We start from the raw sequence: 16,902 nt of genomic DNA, 5'->3' as shown, positions 1-16,902 counted from the left end.
ACAGTTAACATCTTAGTCCACGTGTATTTCTAACTCGGAATGAAATACAATTCAAAAATGAAACTTTTCATAATATTAGAATATTTTATTCAGTAATAAACAAAAGCAATAAACAAAAGGTAGATCTTCAGTACATTAGCTGTTACAGTTGATATTAAGATTACAGGAAGCTAGGAACGATTCTTCACTTTATTTGTTGTTATTTGGAGTGACAGAAAACAATTCCAAATACTAAAACCAAAAAAAACTTTAACCACAACATTAATATTGCCTTCAGTGCAAAGATACTTAATGTCATTTTCTCAGAATCACTGATTTAAGTTTAACTTTCTTTCTCCTATTTGTGTAGTACCTTAAAATAAAACCATAAGACATAGGCAACACACACAAAATGCTGGAGGAACTCAGCAACTCAGCATTCCTCCAGCATCTTGTGTGTGTTGCTCAGATTTCCAGCATCTGCATTTTTTCTCGTTTGCCATTAGACATAGGAGCAGAATTAGCCCATTTGGCCCATCGAGTCTGCTCCACCATTCAATCATGGCTGATCCTTTCCCCCCCTTTTCAACCCTATTCCACAGCCTTCTCCCCGTAACATTTGATGCAATGTCCAATCAAGAACCTATCAATTTCTGCCTTAAATATACCCAATGACCTGGCCTCCACAGCTGCCTGTCGTAACAAATTCCACAAATTCACCAGCCTCTGGCTGAAGAAATTTCTCCGCATCTGTTTTAAATAAATGCCCCACTTGTTCTTGACTCCCCACCATGGGAAATGTCCTTTCCACATCTGCTTTGTCTAGGCTTTTTAACATTCAAAATGCTTCAATGAGATCCCCCCACCCCCATCCTTCTAAATTCCAGCGAGTACAGACCCAGAGCCTTCAAACATTCCTTGTTCAATAACCCTTTCATTCCCAGAATCATCGTGAACCGCCTCTGGACCCTCTCCAATACCAGGGCATCTTTTCATAGATGAAGAGCCCAGAATTGTTCACAGTGCCTTATAAAGCCTCAGCATCACATCTCAGCTCTTGTATTGAGACCTCTTGAAATGAAAGCTTACATTGTATTTGCCTTCCTCACCACCGACTCAAACTGCAAGTTAACCTTCAGGGTGTTCTGCACAAGGACTCCCAAGTCCCTTTGCATCTCAGATTCCTGGATTTTTTCCCCCAGTTAGAAAATAGTCTGCATATTTATTTCTACCACAGAAGTGGCAGAAATTACCTGGCAATTTCTAACATTGTATTTCATTTGCCACTTTCTTGCCCATTCTCCTAATGTCTAAGTTCTTCTGCAGACTACCTATATCCTCAACACAACGTGCCTCTCCACCATTCTTCAGATCATTTGTAAACTTGGTAGCAAAGGCTTCTATTCCATCTTCTAAATCATTAATATACAGCATAAAAAGAAGCCGTCGCAACATGGACCCTTGCGAAATAACACTGCTCACTGGCAGTCAACCAGAAAAGGATCCTTTTATTCCCCATTGCTGCCTCCTACCAATCCGCCAATGCACTAACCATGTTAGTAACTTTCCTGTAATGACATGGGCTCTAAACTTGGTAAGCAGCCTCATGTGTGGCACCTTGTCAAAGGCATTCTGAAAGTCCAAATACACAACTTCCACTACATCTCCTTTATCTATCCTTCTTGTAATTTCCTCAAAGAATTCCAACAGGTTCGACAGGAAAGATTTCCCCTTAAGGAAACCATGCTGACTTTGTCCTATCTTGTCCTCTGTCACCAAGTACTTCATAACCTCATCCTTAACAAATGACTCCAACATCTTCCCAACCACTGAGGCAGGCTAAATGGTCTATAATTTCCTTTCTGCTGCTTTCCTCCTTTCTTAAAGAGTGGAGTAACATTTGCAATTTTCCACTCCTCTGGCACCATGCTAGAGTCCAATGAATTTTGAAAGATCATTGCTAATGCCTCCACAATCTCTAAAGCTACCTCTTTCAGAACCCTGAAGTGCAGTACATCTGGTCCGGGTGACTTAAGTACCCTTTGGTCTTTCAGCTTTTTGAAAACTTTTTCCCTTGTAATAGTAACGTCTCTTCCTTCACACTACAACACCTGGCACACTGCTAGTGTCTTTCACACTAAGTATTCATTAAGTTCTTAAATGCCTGAATATGCATTTTAATGAGTTACACAAAAAGTCTTGACAATAAATGACAGTTATTATGACAAGAGAACTGAATGAAAAGGATTTTTAAATAAGTGTCTTAAAGACAGATGGAATAAAGATGATGACATAAGAAGGGAACTTATCAGCTACCAGCAAAGGAGTAATTAAAATGGGGTGCGAAAGAGAAAATATTTCAAAGGATTTATGGGCTAGAGGTAACTACAAAAACAAGGGTCAAGGCCAAATAATAATTTGAAGCAAAGACTAATATTTTAAGATGAAAGTATTGTTTAAACAGTCTTCATAAGGTAGACAAACGAACACAGACAAAATTCTGGAGGTTTCCAGCATCTGGAGAATTTCTTGTGTGGACTAGTTAACACGTCCTGATACAAGTTTTGGACAAACTCAACTATGGAGAGTAGAATAATGGAATCTCCCAGAAGTACATTTGTTGGAATAGTTAAGTCTAGATTCAATAAATATACTCATGGTGATTCCGTAAAAGATAAATGGAATTGGCTAATGGAAAGATACTGCATCAATGATAGCAAAGAAACGAGGATCATAGATATCATATACGAATATTATAGTTCAGCCACAGTCTGTTATCTCAGGAATGAAGCTTATAGTTACAGAATTTTCATGTAGTATTGCTGGTTGACTCGTTTAGAACAGAGAAGTGACTCAATATGTTGCTCTGACTACAGCTGGGAAAAGAGGAGCTAAATCAAAGGCAGTGGACAAGAGTTGGTCAGCAATTCAAGGAAGGAAGAGTAGCTTATCAAAGTGGCTGATGGACAAGCTGCCATTCATAAATATGACAATAGGTAATTTTAATCCTGTGTCAGAGGCAGAAACTGGATGGGAGAGATTCCAAAGAAAAATTCCAGGAGAAACATACAATATGCACAACAGATTCTGCCGAAGCTGGAAATCCAGAGCAACACACACAAAATACTGGAAGAACTTAGCAGGTCAGGCAGCAGCTATGGAAATTAATAAACAGTCGATGTTTCAGGCTGAGATCCTGCACAAGTGAGGAGGTTACAGCAGACTCACTAATTTGAAGCAACACACAAGAAAACAGAAGCAGAAGTTGACTGTAAGGCCCTGAAGCCTGTTCTGTCATTTAATATGATCATGGCCAATATGTGCTGGTGACAATTTCATTTCTCCATGTCGGTTTATTCTTCAGTCTATTAAATATTTTTCTATCTCTACTTTAAATAGTTCCAATGATCAAGCTTCCCCCACCTGTCAGGGTAGAGAACTCCAGAGATTCACCACCCTCAACAAGGAAAAATTTGTACGTACCACAGTTTTAAGTGACCAGTCTCTTATCTTATAGTTATGTCCTTTTGTTTCATGTGAAAACATCCAGCCTGACAAGTTCCCTTTGGGCCTTCTGTTTGAAAAAGGTTGCCCTCTTATTCACGTAAACCCCAAGAAATAGCGGGCCAAACTATTTAACCTTTCTAGGTAGGGCAACTCTTGTCACCCCAAGAATTAGCCTGGTCAACCTTTTATGCACTGCCTCCTATGTTAAATGATCAAAGAAATTGAACAAATTTGTCAAATGTGATTTACCTTTCATAAAAACACATTAAATTCTAATGCCACAAGTCTTGCTACATATTGGCACCAATGATATAGGTAGGAAATGGGAGGAGGTCCTGAAGAGAGAATCGAGGGAGTTAGGTAGAAAGCTGAAAAGCAGGACCTCCAGGGTAGCCATCTCTAGATTAAGAATAGGATGATTTGACAGATGAGCACAGGGCTGAGGAAGTGGTTTCAGATTTCGGGATCATTGGGATCTCTATTTATTTATTTTATTTAGCAATACAGTGCAGAGTAGACCCTTCCGGCCTTTCGAGCCGCAACACCCAGCAAACCCCCTACAACCCTGATTAATCCTAATATAATCACAGGATAATTTACGACCAATTAACCTACTAACCAGTAGGTCTTTGGACTGTGGGAGGAAACCGGAGCACCCGGGGAAAACCCATACATTAATGGCCCCAGAACTTAACTGCAAAGTCCAGAATGCCCCAAGCTGTAATCATCACGCTAACTGCTATGCTACAATGGCGCCCTACTCTAATGGGAAAGGTATGACCTGTACATTTCTCCTGAACTCAATGGAGACCAATATCCTTGCTGGCAGGTTTACAAGAGCTGTTGAGGAGGGTTTAACCTAAATCAGCAGGGAGATGGGAACCAGAGTGATAGGCCTAAGGATGGGGCAGATGGTATACAACTAGATGCAGTATGCAATGAGACTATCAGGAAGGATAGGCAGATGATAGAGCAAAATTGCAGTCAGTGGGATGAGTTGCAGTGTAACATAGGGCCAACATCTAAAAGGGTGACAAATACAGGACTGAAGGTGTTATATTTGAAAGGACATAGGTATAAATAAGTTAGCAGAGTTAGAGATTTGTAGGTATAATGTCATGGGCATCACTGAGTCATGGCTGAAAGATCATAGTTGAGAGTTTAACTTCCAAGGATATACATTGTGTTGAAAGGACAGGAAGGTAGGCAAAGGTGATAGCTTGACTCCATTAGTAAAAATTAAATCAAATCCTTAGGTGACATAGGATAGGAAGATGTATAGTCTTTGTGTGTAGAGATAAGAAACTGTAATGGTTAAAAGACTCTGATGAGGCGAGAGGTGGTGTTTGCGTTGAAGGTTGAGATGATCGTTTTTATAAAGCAAGTGTTTGTGTAAAATCAAGGCAAGGCTGCAACTAGTGGGGCACTGTCTACGCCACCCCGAGCTACCTACCTGCCAGCCTAGTCATCATTTGGGAGCCCAAGCATGGGAGGATGAACCCTGGGCACCCTCCCAAGACGATGGTCAACACGCTCCTAGAAGACAGCAGCGTGGCTAACGTAAATGAACTGAATACACTGACGAGGGAGAGGGAGAAGTGGAGAGTCCATCATCGTGCCCGACACCGGCCCCCTAGGCCTGAGTCGACGCAGTAGTAGTAGACTCTGATGAGAGTTATATACAGGCCTTCGAACAGTAGCCAGGATCTGAGCTACAAATTACAACAGTAGACAGAAAATACATGTTAAAAGGGAAATACTACGATCGTGATTTGGGTGGTGGGGGATGGATTTCAATATGCAGGAAGATTGGCCAAATCAGGTTGGTACTGATTTTGGATCCTAAGGGAGAGAATTTGTGGAATGCCCATAATATGGCTTTTTAGAGCTGCTTGTGGTTGTTTCCACTAGGGAAAAGTTATTCTGGATTGGATGTTGTGTATTCAACTGGATATGATTAGCCAGCTTAAGGTAAAAGAACCCTTAGGATGAAGGCCTTGGCCTGGAACGTTTACTGTTTATTCATTTCCATTGATGATGCTTGACCTGCTAAGTTCCTCCTGCATGTTGTATGTGTCCCTAAAGTTTACTTGGTTACTTTTCTTGGATAACTCATCAACCTATGTTTGTAATAGTAAAACTCTGATAACCTTGCATGTTTGGGAATTTTTGTGTGCTGGACTATTGGAATTGCATTAATACACTTATAAACAAGTTTTAAGATGTTACACAGTATTTAATAAAATTTTTAAGCAAGAGCAGGAAGTTGCAGAGGGTTGTAAACTAGCCTCCCCAGCATTCAGGACATCATCAAAATGTGATGCCTCCAAAAAAAAAAGTAGCATCCATTATTAAGGACCTCTCTCCGCGCACCCCCCCCCGCCAATCACCCAGGACAAGGCCTCTTCTCATTGCTTCCGTCAAGGTGCTGGTACAGGAGCCTGAAGACACATGCTCAACATTTTAGGAACAGCTTCTTCCACATTGCCATCAGATTTCTGAATGGCTAATGAACACTTCCTTACCATTTTTCCACTATTTAAATTTAGAATACAAACCCCATTTCCAGATAAGTTGGGATATTTTCCAAAATGCAATAAAAACAAAAATCTGTGATATGTTAATTCACGTGAACCTTTATTTAACTGACAAAAGTACAAAGAAAAGATTTTCAATAGTTTTACTGACCAACTTAATTGTATTTTGTAAACATACACAAATTTAGAATTTGATGGCTGCAACACACTCAGCAAAAGTTGGGACAGAGTTAAAATAAGATTGAAAAGTGCACAGAATATTCAAGTAACACCGGTTTGGAAGACTCCATATTAAGCAGGCTAATTGATAGCACGTGAGGTATGACTGGGTGTAAAAGTAGCGTCCATCAAAGGTTCAGTCTTTGCAAGCAAGGATGGGTCTTAGCTCACCCCTTTGTGCCAAAATTCGTGAGAGAATTGTTAGTCAGTTCAAAAGGAACATTTCTCAACGCAAGATCGTAAGTACTTCGGAAAACCATTGTCACTCGACACAGTTCGTCGCTGCATCCAGAAATGCAACTTGAAACTGTATTACGCAAGGAGGAAGCCATAAATCAACTCTATGCAGAAACGCTGGCGAGTTCTCTGGGCCTGAGCTCATCTCAGATGGACCGAAAGACTGTGGAACTGTGTGCTGTGGTCAGATGAGTCCACATTCCAGTTAGTTTTTGGAAAAAACAGGCGTCAAGTTCTCCGTGCCAAAGATGAAAACGACCATCCAGATTATCAGCAAAAGGTGCAAAAGCCAGCATCTGTGATGGTATGGGGTGCATCAGTGCCCACGGCATGGGTGAGTTGCATGTATGTGAAGGTACCATTGACTCTGAGGCGTATATTAGGATTTTAGAGAGACATATGTTGCCATCAAGGCGACGTCTCTTCCCGGGACGTCCATGCTTATTTCAGCAGGACAATGCCAGACCACATTCTGCACGGACTACAACAGCTTGGCTTTGTAGACACAGAGTGTGTGTGCTTGACTGGCCTGCTGCCAGTCCAGATCCATCTCCTATTGAAAATGTATGGCGCATCATGAAGAGGAGAATCAGACAACAGAAACCACAGACTGGTGAGCAGCTGAAGTCTTATATCAAGCAAGAATGGACAAAATTTCCAATTGCAAATCTACTACAATTAGTATCCTCAGTTCCAAAATGATTAAAAAGTATTATTAAAAGGAAAGGTGATGTAACACAATGGTAAATATGCCTCTGTCCCAACTTTTGTTGAGTGTGTTGCAGCCATCAAATTCTAAATTTGTCTATGTTTACAAAATACAATTAAGTTGGTCAGTAAAACTATTGAAAATCTTTTCTTTGTACTTTTGTCAGTTAAATAAAGGTTCACGTGAATTAACATATCACAGATTTTTGTTTTTATTGCATTTTGGAAAATATCCCAACTTTTCTGGAAATGGGGTTTGTAGATTTTTATTATAATTTATAGTATTTTATGTATTATACTATACTGCTGCAAAATAACAAATTTCATAATCTGTCAGAGATAATAAACCTGATATTAAACTGGCATCTCAATAATTATTGGAATTTTAAAATAATTTGACAGCAGATCATCAGCATTTTACCCATTTCAGTTTATCAACAACTACTGAAGCTTTTAAAAAAAGTTTTATTTTCATTATTCCAAGAAGTGCAATTGATGAGAGATCTCTTCCAAATTTTCAGCATCATTGTAATTTAATGTTAAGTAGGAATATGGTTGTCACTACTTTCCTCCACACACAAATACTGGAATTTCCATACTCCAGTGAAACAAGTAACACATCTTCGTACAAAAATACTGTATTTTCTCAGTGAATGGGAAAATATTCTTTACATCAATCAGCAATTGAAAATTCTTATAGTTAATGTCATAGAACATTGGTTGAATTTCTGACATGGTCCTATAATGAAAGATAATTTTTTTTTTAAAAAACAGGATACTGAAGAGTGTTGGGAAGAAGTAGAAAGTAGAAATGGACCTATGCATCAGTCAAATATTCATCAGAAATGCTGTGCAAATAACATTTGACGAAGTTTGTAAAAAAAAACTTTTTTTGTTTGAGGAATGTTTAGGATCAATTGTATCCTATACTTTGAGCAGAATATTTCTGTTGAAGAACTTTTTCTAATCCAAATGACTACTTCTCAGAGTCTCGTTCTATGGGCAATATGAAATATTTAACCAGGCTATAAACTACAAGTCATATTTTAGATTTGGTACACCAACACTGTTATCTTCAAGCATTTAGTCTGCACTGCAAACAACCTGACAGGAAATTTGTGTTGAAGTTATACTGCTTTTCAACTGACATTAGCAGAAATCGAAATATTACCATTTTGTCAACAGCTTAGCACAAACAATATTTAAGTGCTTTCACCAACACTTTTAAAATCAGTCATGACTGAAATTTACATTAACAAGTTTAATATGCAATTCCTATTTTTACACATATACTTTCCAAGAATTCAATTTGCTGTTTTTAAATGAGGCTATTTTAAATTATACATTTAAAAATATATATTTGTCACCACAAATAATGCAGCACCTGAATTTGAGGTGGAGGAGAATCATAGTTCTAATATTTTGCTTAAGCTTTTCAACAGTAATAATTCCATTCCAACAAAGATAACTTGCAAGTGAAATCATGGGACAACTCTTGCCTCCTCAACACAGTTAAAGTTACACTTCTGTCTAGATCATTGCTGAACCAGTTTTGAAGGAGCCACATTTCACATTCATTACACCACAGTTAACTTCAAGAACTGTGAATCCAACGAATAACAGTTAAAGTCAGAAAAAGTTAGCTCACAAAATTTCCTTTTTGTACAAAGTTTCAAGGCAATTTGTCAAAAACCAAATTTTAGCTCTTATGTGTCAATAGCAAGGGTTAAGGTGGAATTATGTTACAAATTAGGGAGCTTTGTTGCAGCCTCTGGCCAGTCATAAACATCTGGAAGGAATGACTCGTAATTAGTTCTCCACATCTTTGAAAGAAAAAATTGTTTTTTGTCCTTTGGCTCTGGGTACTCTAATGCAATCCCATTTGCATAAAAGTATTCTGCAACCTGTAACAAAACAAAACCAAGTGGTTAGCATTGATTTCAAGAGGGCTAGAATATAAAAGCAAGGATGTAACGCTGATGATTTATAAAGCATTGGTTAGACCACACTTGGAGTATTGTGAGCAGTTTTTGTCCCCTTACCTTAAAAAAATGTGCAGGATTTGGAGAGGGTCCAGAGGAGGTTCTTGAGAATGAAAGTGTTAACGGATGAGGGGATGAAGTTTAGAAGAATGAGGATCTCATTGAAACCTAGGGCCCCAGAGTGACACGAGTGGCAACAATGCTACTGGTGTGTTGGATTGTAATTGAACAGTACTGAAAGTATTGACTATGAATGTAAAGAATGAAAAGGCATTGAACAGTTTATTCTGGTAAATAATTTTAATTCCCCTGAATAATAAGTTTACCGTCCTGGATACTGTCGGCGGGGACGACCGACCAGGTGTGAGCCACGGTGGCAGGGCCTCCGGCACCGAGTCTGACCCTGTGGTGCAGAAGGGTGGGACGGAGAAGAGGAGAGCTGTCGTCATTGGAGACTCGATAGTCAGGGGAGCAGACAGGAGATTTTGTGGACGTGAGAAGGACACCCGCGTGGTTTGTTGCCTCCCGGGTGCCAGGGTCCAGGATGTCTCTGACCAGGTGCACGACATCCTGGTACGAGAGGGAAAGCAACCAGAAGTCGTGATACATGTTGGGACCAACGACATAGGCAGGAAGAGGGATGAGGTCCTGAAGTGTGAGTTTCGGGAATTAGGCAGAAGGCTGAAGAACAGGACCTCAAGGGTGACGTTCTCAGGATTGCTGCCAGTGCTACGTGACAGAGATGGTAAGAAATGGAGGAGATGGCAGTTGAATGTGTGGCTGAGGAGTTGGTGCAGGGAGCAGGGTTTTAGATTTTTAGATCATTGGGATCTCTTCTGGGGAAGGTGGGACCCGTACAGATTGGATGGGTTGCACCTGAACTCGAGGGGGAGCAATATCCTTGCAGGTAGGTTTGCTAGCATGGTTCGGGAGGGTTTAAACTAATTTGCGAGGGGGATGAGACCCAGAGCTATAGAGCAGTGAAAGAAGTGCATGGAGTAAAGCCAGATCTAACATACAGAGAGGCTTTGAGGAAAGAGAAGCAGAATAAACGGTGTAAAGACAGTAAGGTAGAAGGGCTGAAATGTGTGTACCTCAATGCAAGAAGCATCAGGAACAAAGGTGATGAACTGAGAGCTTGGATACATACATGGAATTATGATGTAGTGGCCATTACAGAGACTTGGCTGGCACCAGGGCAGGAATGGATTCTCAATATTCCTGGATTTCAGTGCTTTAAAAGGGATAGAGAGGGCGGAAAAAGGGGAGGAGGGGTGGCATTACTGATCAGGGATACTATTACAGCTACAGAAAGGGTGGGTAATGTAGCAGGATCCTCTTTTGAGTCAATATGGGTGGAAGTCAGGAACAGGAAGGAAGCAGTTACTCTACTGGGGGTATTCTATAGGCCCCCTGGTAGCAGCAGAGATACAGAGGAGCAGATTGGGAGGCAGATTTTGGAAAGGTGCAAAAATAACAGGGTTGTTATCATGGGTGACTTTAACTTCCCTAATATTGATTGGCACCTGATTAGTTCCAAGGGTTTAGATGGGGCAGAATTTGTTAAGTGTGTCCAGGATGGATTCCTGTCACAGTATGTGGACAGGCCAACCAGGGGGAATGCCATACTAGATCTAGTACTAGGTAATGAACCAGGTCAGGTCACAGATCTCTCAGTGGGTGAGCATCTGGGGGACAGTGACCACCGCTCCCTGGCCTTTATAATTATCATGGAAAAGGATAGAATCAAAGAGGACAGGAAAACTTTTAATTGGGGAAAGGCAAATTATGAGGCTATAAGGCTAGAACTTGCGGGTGTGAATTGGGATGATGTTTTTGCAGGGAATTGTACTATGGACATGTGGTCGATGTTTAGAGATCTCTTGCAGGATGTTAGGGGTAAATTTGTCCCGGTGAGGAAGATAAAGAATGGTAGGGTGAAGGAACCATGGGTGACAAGTGAGGTGGAAAATCTAGTCAGGAGGAAGAAGGCAGCATACATGAGGTTTAGGAAGCAAGGATCAGCTGGGTCTATTGAGGAATATAGGGAAGCAAGAAAGGAGCTTAAGAAGGGGCTGAGAAGAGCAAGAAGGGGGCATGAGAAGGCCTTGGTGAGTACAGTAAAGGAAAACCCCAAGGCATTCTTCAATTATGTGAAGAAAAAAAGGATGACAGGAGTGAAGGTAGGAACGATTAGAGATAAAGGTGGGAAGATGTGCCTGGAGGCTGTGGAAGTGAGCAAGGTCCTCAATGAATACTTCTCTTCGGTATTCACCAATGAAAGGGAACTTGATGATGGTGAGGACAAAATGAGTGAGGTTGATGTCATGGAGCATGTTGATATTAAGGGAGAGGAGGTGTTGGAGTTGTTAAAATACATTAGGACAGATAAGTCCCCAGGGCCTGACGGAATATTCCCCAGGCTGCTCCATGAGGCGAGAGAAGAGATAGCTGAGCCTCTGGCTAGGACCTTTATGTCCTTGTTGTCCACGGGAATGGTACCGGAGGATTGGAGGGAGGCGAATGTTGTTCCCTTGTTCAAAAAAGGTAGTAGGGATAGTCCGGGTAATTATAGACCAGTGAGCCTTACGTCTGTGGTGGGAAAGCTGTTGGAAAAGATTCTTAGAGATAGGATCTATAGGCATTTAGAGAATCATGGTCTGATCAGGGACAGTCAGCATGGCTTTGTGAAGGGCAGATCATGTCTAACAAGCCTGATAGAGTTCTTTGAGGAGGTGACCAGGCATATAGATGAGGGTAGTGCAGTGGATGTGATCTATATGGATTTTAATAAGGCATTTGACAAGGTTCCACACGGTAGGGTTATTCACAAAGTTAGAAGGCTTGGGATCCAGGGAAGTTTGGCCAGGTGGATTCAGAATTGGCTTGCCTGCAAAAGGCAGAGGGTGGTGGTGGAGGGAGTACATTCAGATTGGAGGATTGTGACTAGAGATGTCCCACAAGCATCTGTTTTGGGACTACTTTTCGTGATTTTTATTAACGACCTGGATGTGGGCGTAGAAGGGTGAGTTGGCAAGTTTGCAGACGACACAAAGGTTGGTGGTGTTGTAGATAGTGTAGAGGATTGTCAAAGATTGCAGAGAGACATTGATAGGATGCAGAAGTGGGCTGAGAAGTGGCAGATGGAGTTCAACCCGGAGAAGTGTGAGGTGGTACACTTTGGAAGGACAAACTCCAAGGCAGAGTACAAAGTAAATGGCAGGACACTTGGTAGTGTGGAGGAGCAGAGGGATCTCGGGGTACATGTCCACAGATCCCTGAAAGTTGCCTCACAGGTGGATAGGGTAGTTAAGAAAGCTTATGGGGTGTTAGCTTTCAAAAGTCGAGGGATAGAGTTTAAGAGTCGCGATGTAATGATGCAGCTCTATAAAACTCTGGTTAGGCCACACTTGGGGTATTGTGTCCGGTTCTGGTCACCTCACTATAGGAAGGATGTGGTAGCACTGGAAAGGGTACAGAGGAGATTTACCAGGATGCTGCCTGGTTTAGAAAGCATGCATTATGATCAGAGATTAAGGGAGCTAGGGCTTTACTCTTTGGAGAGAAGGAGGATGAGAGGAGACATGATAGAGGTGTACAAGATAATAAGAGGAATAGATAGAGTGGATAGCCAGCGCCTCTTCCCCAGGGCACCACTGCTCAATACAAGAGGACATGGCTTTAAGGTAAGGGGTAGGAAGTTCAAGGGGGATATTAGAGGAAGGTTTTTTACTCAGAGAGTGGTTCGTGCATGGAATGCACTGCCTGAGTCAGTGGTGGAGGCAGATACACTAGTGAAGTTTAAGAGACTACTAGATAGGTATATGGAGGAATCTAAGGTGGGGGCTTATATGGGAGGCAGGGTTTGAGGGTTGGCACAACATTGTGGGCTGAAGGGCCTGTACTGTGCTGTACTATTCTATGTCTATGTCTATGTTAAGTTTATTTTCTTTAAAAAAAAGTTTGATGGCTTTGAGCCTGTACTCACTGGGTGGGAGGGGGAAAGAAGAGAATCTCATTAAAAACAATCAAATATTGAAAAGCCTAGATAAGAGTAGACTTGGAGAGGATGTTTGCTATAGTAGGAACGTATACGACCAGTGGGCACAGTCTCAGAATAGAAGGATATCCCTTTAGAACTGAGATGAGAAGGAATTTCTTTAGCCAGAGGGTGGTGAATCTGTGGAATTCATTCCCACGGACTGCTGTGGAGTCCAAGTCATTGGGCGTATTTAAAGTGGAAGTAGATAGGTTCATGGGGTGCATGGGAGGGGCAGCACCTCTAGATGGGGGGCTTGTCGCACTCCTTGAAGTGGCTCGTCATCTATTGGTCCCCACCGACGCCCAGCTCTCACCTGTGCTCCTTGTAGCTGTTTGCATGCGAATGTGGCCACATCCCCTCGGGCAACGGCTTCAACAGGCCGGCTAAACCGGGTGAGGGTAGCCAACGGGTCTGAAATCCTTGGTGAGATAGGAATTTGCTCATCCCAGCATGCGAAGACTGTGTTGGTGGATCAGGCGGAGGAAACCCTGGGGGTTCAACGGCTGAGAAGGCGTTGCAGCAGTGCACTGTGGAGTGCGTAGGGCGCAGCCGAGCACTTAAGAAGACGCGGCCATCCACTGCAGCCAAGGAAGTTGTCAGATGTAACGATTCTTCGTGCCACTGGATCCTGACTTCTGAGGCCAAGAGAGTGGGATCGTCTCTGTGCAAGGCTTTTCCACTTTAATATCTTTCACACACTGGTTACATTGTGCAACATTCATCTCCCAACTTTCAATTCCGACCAGTCTTCTACAAGTCCTACGGCGGTGGGGGAGTGGCGAAGCAACAGGTGGAGGTGACCACTGGGAATTGCAGTCACAAACCCACACGTAGGCAGCCTTTGGACAAGTGGTGGTTCTTCTCTGTACCCAGGGCAGCAGAGGAGTCCGGCAGCACCACTGGCGACTGAGCAGCCCCTTTCAGGACAGCACTGCTCACCCTTTAATAGGGAGGGGCCTAGAAAAGGTGGCCTAAACATTGCCTGCATTACAGACAGACAACTGGACAGCTTGCCGCAGTTGGCAGTTCATCTGCCAATGCGATTACACTCAAAGGAGAAGAAAGGAACTTCTGTTAGGGTCATGGAATGTCCACACACTCATGGACAGACAGAACTCAACAAGACCCCGAAGAAGGATAGCCCTTGTTGCCAAGGAACTTTCACACTGCAACATCGATATCGCAGCCCTAAGTGAAACCAGGCTTGCGGAGAAATGATCCCTGACTGAAATCACCAGCGGCTACACTTTCTTTTGGAAAGGAAATGCGCAAGATGAAGAGAGGATTCATGGAGTTAGATTTGCAGTCAAGTCCAGCATCCTGAAACAACTCACCGACCTGCCCGTGGGAATCAATGAAAGGCTTATGTGGCTACGTCTGCCCCTCAGCCACAAACGTCACACAACAGTCATCAGCGCTTCTGCCCCCACCATGACCAGCAAATACGAGACCATTGAACAGTTCCCCATCTGAGACTTTCAACATCTCAAATGGTGTAAAGCAAGGGTGCGTTCTAGCACCAGTGATCTTCAATCTCTTCTTCACTCAAATGCTGAAGCATGCTGTTAAGGACCTAGACCTGGGTATTTACATAAGATATGGCCTAGACGGATCGATGTTTGACCTGAGACGCCTTGCTGCAAAGACCAAAACATTGAGGAGGCTCATCACTGAAGCCCTGTTTGCTGATGACTGTACCCTCATGACCCACCAGGAGAACCACCCGCGGACGATTGTCGACAAGTTCTCCGCAGCCTCAAAGGTGTTCGGCCTGACAATCAGCCTCGGTAAGACAGAAGTTCTCCTACAACCTGCACCAAACAGTCACCCTCCTCAGCCATGCATCACCATCGACGGCACTGTCCTGAAAAATGTAGACAGCTTCAAGTATCTAGGAAGCACCGTCTCCAGTGATGGATCCCTTGACAAAGAAATCATAGCAAGGATCCAGAAAGCCAGCCAGACATTCGGGATATTCCGTGTCAAAGTTCTGGAGCACAAGGACATTCAGCTTTCAACCAAGCTCAAGGTGTACAAGGCTGTGGCCCTCACCTCTCTCCTGTACGGCTCCGAAACCTGGACCCTGTACCGCAGGCACATCAAACAGCTGGAGCAGTTTCACATGCACTCTCTGCGGTCGATCTCGAGGATTCGATGGCAGGACCGAATCACCAACCAGGAAGTCCTTGACAGAGCCAACAGCACAAGCATTGAGGCAAGGATCCTCCAGGCCCAGCGACGTTGGACTGGCATTGTAATCCACATGGGTGAAACAAGAATCTCCAGGCAGCTGCTCTACAGTGAGCTTGAGCACGGCAGTCGCAATCAGGGCTGCCCCAAAAAAAGATTTAAAGACAATCTGAAATCGTACATCAAATGGGCAGACCTTCAGCCTCGAAAATTTGAGGGGTCCACAGCCGACAGGGCTGCGTGGCGCGCCCTGACCCGAAAAGCTGCATCTGACTTTGAGGATGACCGAAATCAGCACCTTGCAGCAGCACGAGACTGACACCACAAAGCTGTGTATGCACCTGTTCTAACAACCGCCATTCCATGTCCAACCTGCAACCCCATGTGTGCTTCGGCCTCCGAAACCACATGTATCCACAGATGACTGCACAACATTTAGTCTTCCTCAGACTCTGACAGACAGGTTCTTGAAGAGTCAGGGTGTGAAAGGTCATGAAGAGAAGGCAAGAGAATGGGGCTGAGAGGGATGATAAATCTGCCATTACAGCAGACTTGATGAGTCAAGTGTCCTGATTCTGCTCTTAAAACCAAATTAAGGCTTGCGTGCACCAGCAACCCGGGTTCAATTCCTGCCACTGTCTGTAAGAGTCCTGCCGAAGGATCTCAGCCCGAAATGTTGACTGTACTTTTCTCTATAGATGCTGCCTGGCCTGCTATGTTCGTCCAGCATTTTGTGTGTGTCACTGTCTGTAAGGAGTTTGTACATTCTCCCCATGACTGAGTGGGTTTCCTCTGGTTGCTCCAGTTTCCTCCCTGCAGACAACCAGTTCTTCCAGCCCTTGTCACACAACCCTTGTCATGTCAAGCTAATATCAAGAGGATCGACGTTGTTCCCAGCCAATGAGATTCCACTGGTAAAGGAAACAGAATTCCAGCTGTCTCATTTAAGAAAGATAAAGATTAGCTTTATTCTCCATGTCTGCACTGAAAACATACAGTGAAAAGCGTCATTTCCATCAATGACCAACACAATCCAAGGATGTGCTGAGGGCTGCCCACAAGTGTCACCATGCTTCCGGCACTAACATAGTAAGCCCACATCTCACCAACTCTAACTAGGGGACATTGCTTCAAGATTCAGGGGAAAAGATTTAGAACGGAGATGAGGAGAAATTGTTTCTCCCAGAGAGCGGTGTATCTGTGGAATTCTCTGCCCAGGGAAGCAGTTGAAGCTTCTTCACTAAATATATTTAAGATACAGTTAGATAGATTTTTACATAGCAGGGGAATTAAGGGTTATGGGGAAAAGGCAGGTAGATGGAGCTGAGTTTACGGACAGATCAGCCATGATCTTATTGAATGGCGGGGCAGGCTCGATGGGCCGGATGGCCTACTCCTGCTCCTATTTCTTATGTTCTTATGTAACCCATACGTCTTTGGAATGTGGGAGGAAACCAGAACTGCAAAGCATTGCACCAACCTGCACATTACCATGAGTAAA

At 43.1% G+C, this 16,902-nt stretch overlaps 1 protein-coding gene across 1 annotated transcript in view; it reads right to left on the bottom strand.

Moving 5' to 3' along the window:
* Positions 1–7,412: 7,412 nt before the first annotated feature.
* The window catches only part of me2 (malic enzyme 2, NAD(+)-dependent, mitochondrial), a 112,116-nt gene continuing 102,626 nt past the window's right edge, over positions 7,413–16,902 (bottom strand). The window contains exon 16 of the mRNA XM_063042618.1: positions 7,413–9,091. Within this exon, the coding sequence (XP_062898688.1) occupies positions 8,930–9,091 (162 nt within the window). The 3' untranslated portion in view covers positions 7,413–8,929. The remainder of the gene's footprint in view (positions 9,092–16,902) is intronic.

The sequence above is a fragment of the Mobula hypostoma genome, chromosome 3 (assembly GCF_963921235.1).
Source record: "Mobula hypostoma chromosome 3, sMobHyp1.1, whole genome shotgun sequence".
NCBI lineage: Eukaryota > Metazoa > Chordata > Chondrichthyes > Myliobatiformes > Myliobatidae > Mobula > Mobula hypostoma.
This window is presented reverse-complemented; position numbering and strand designations above follow the sequence as displayed.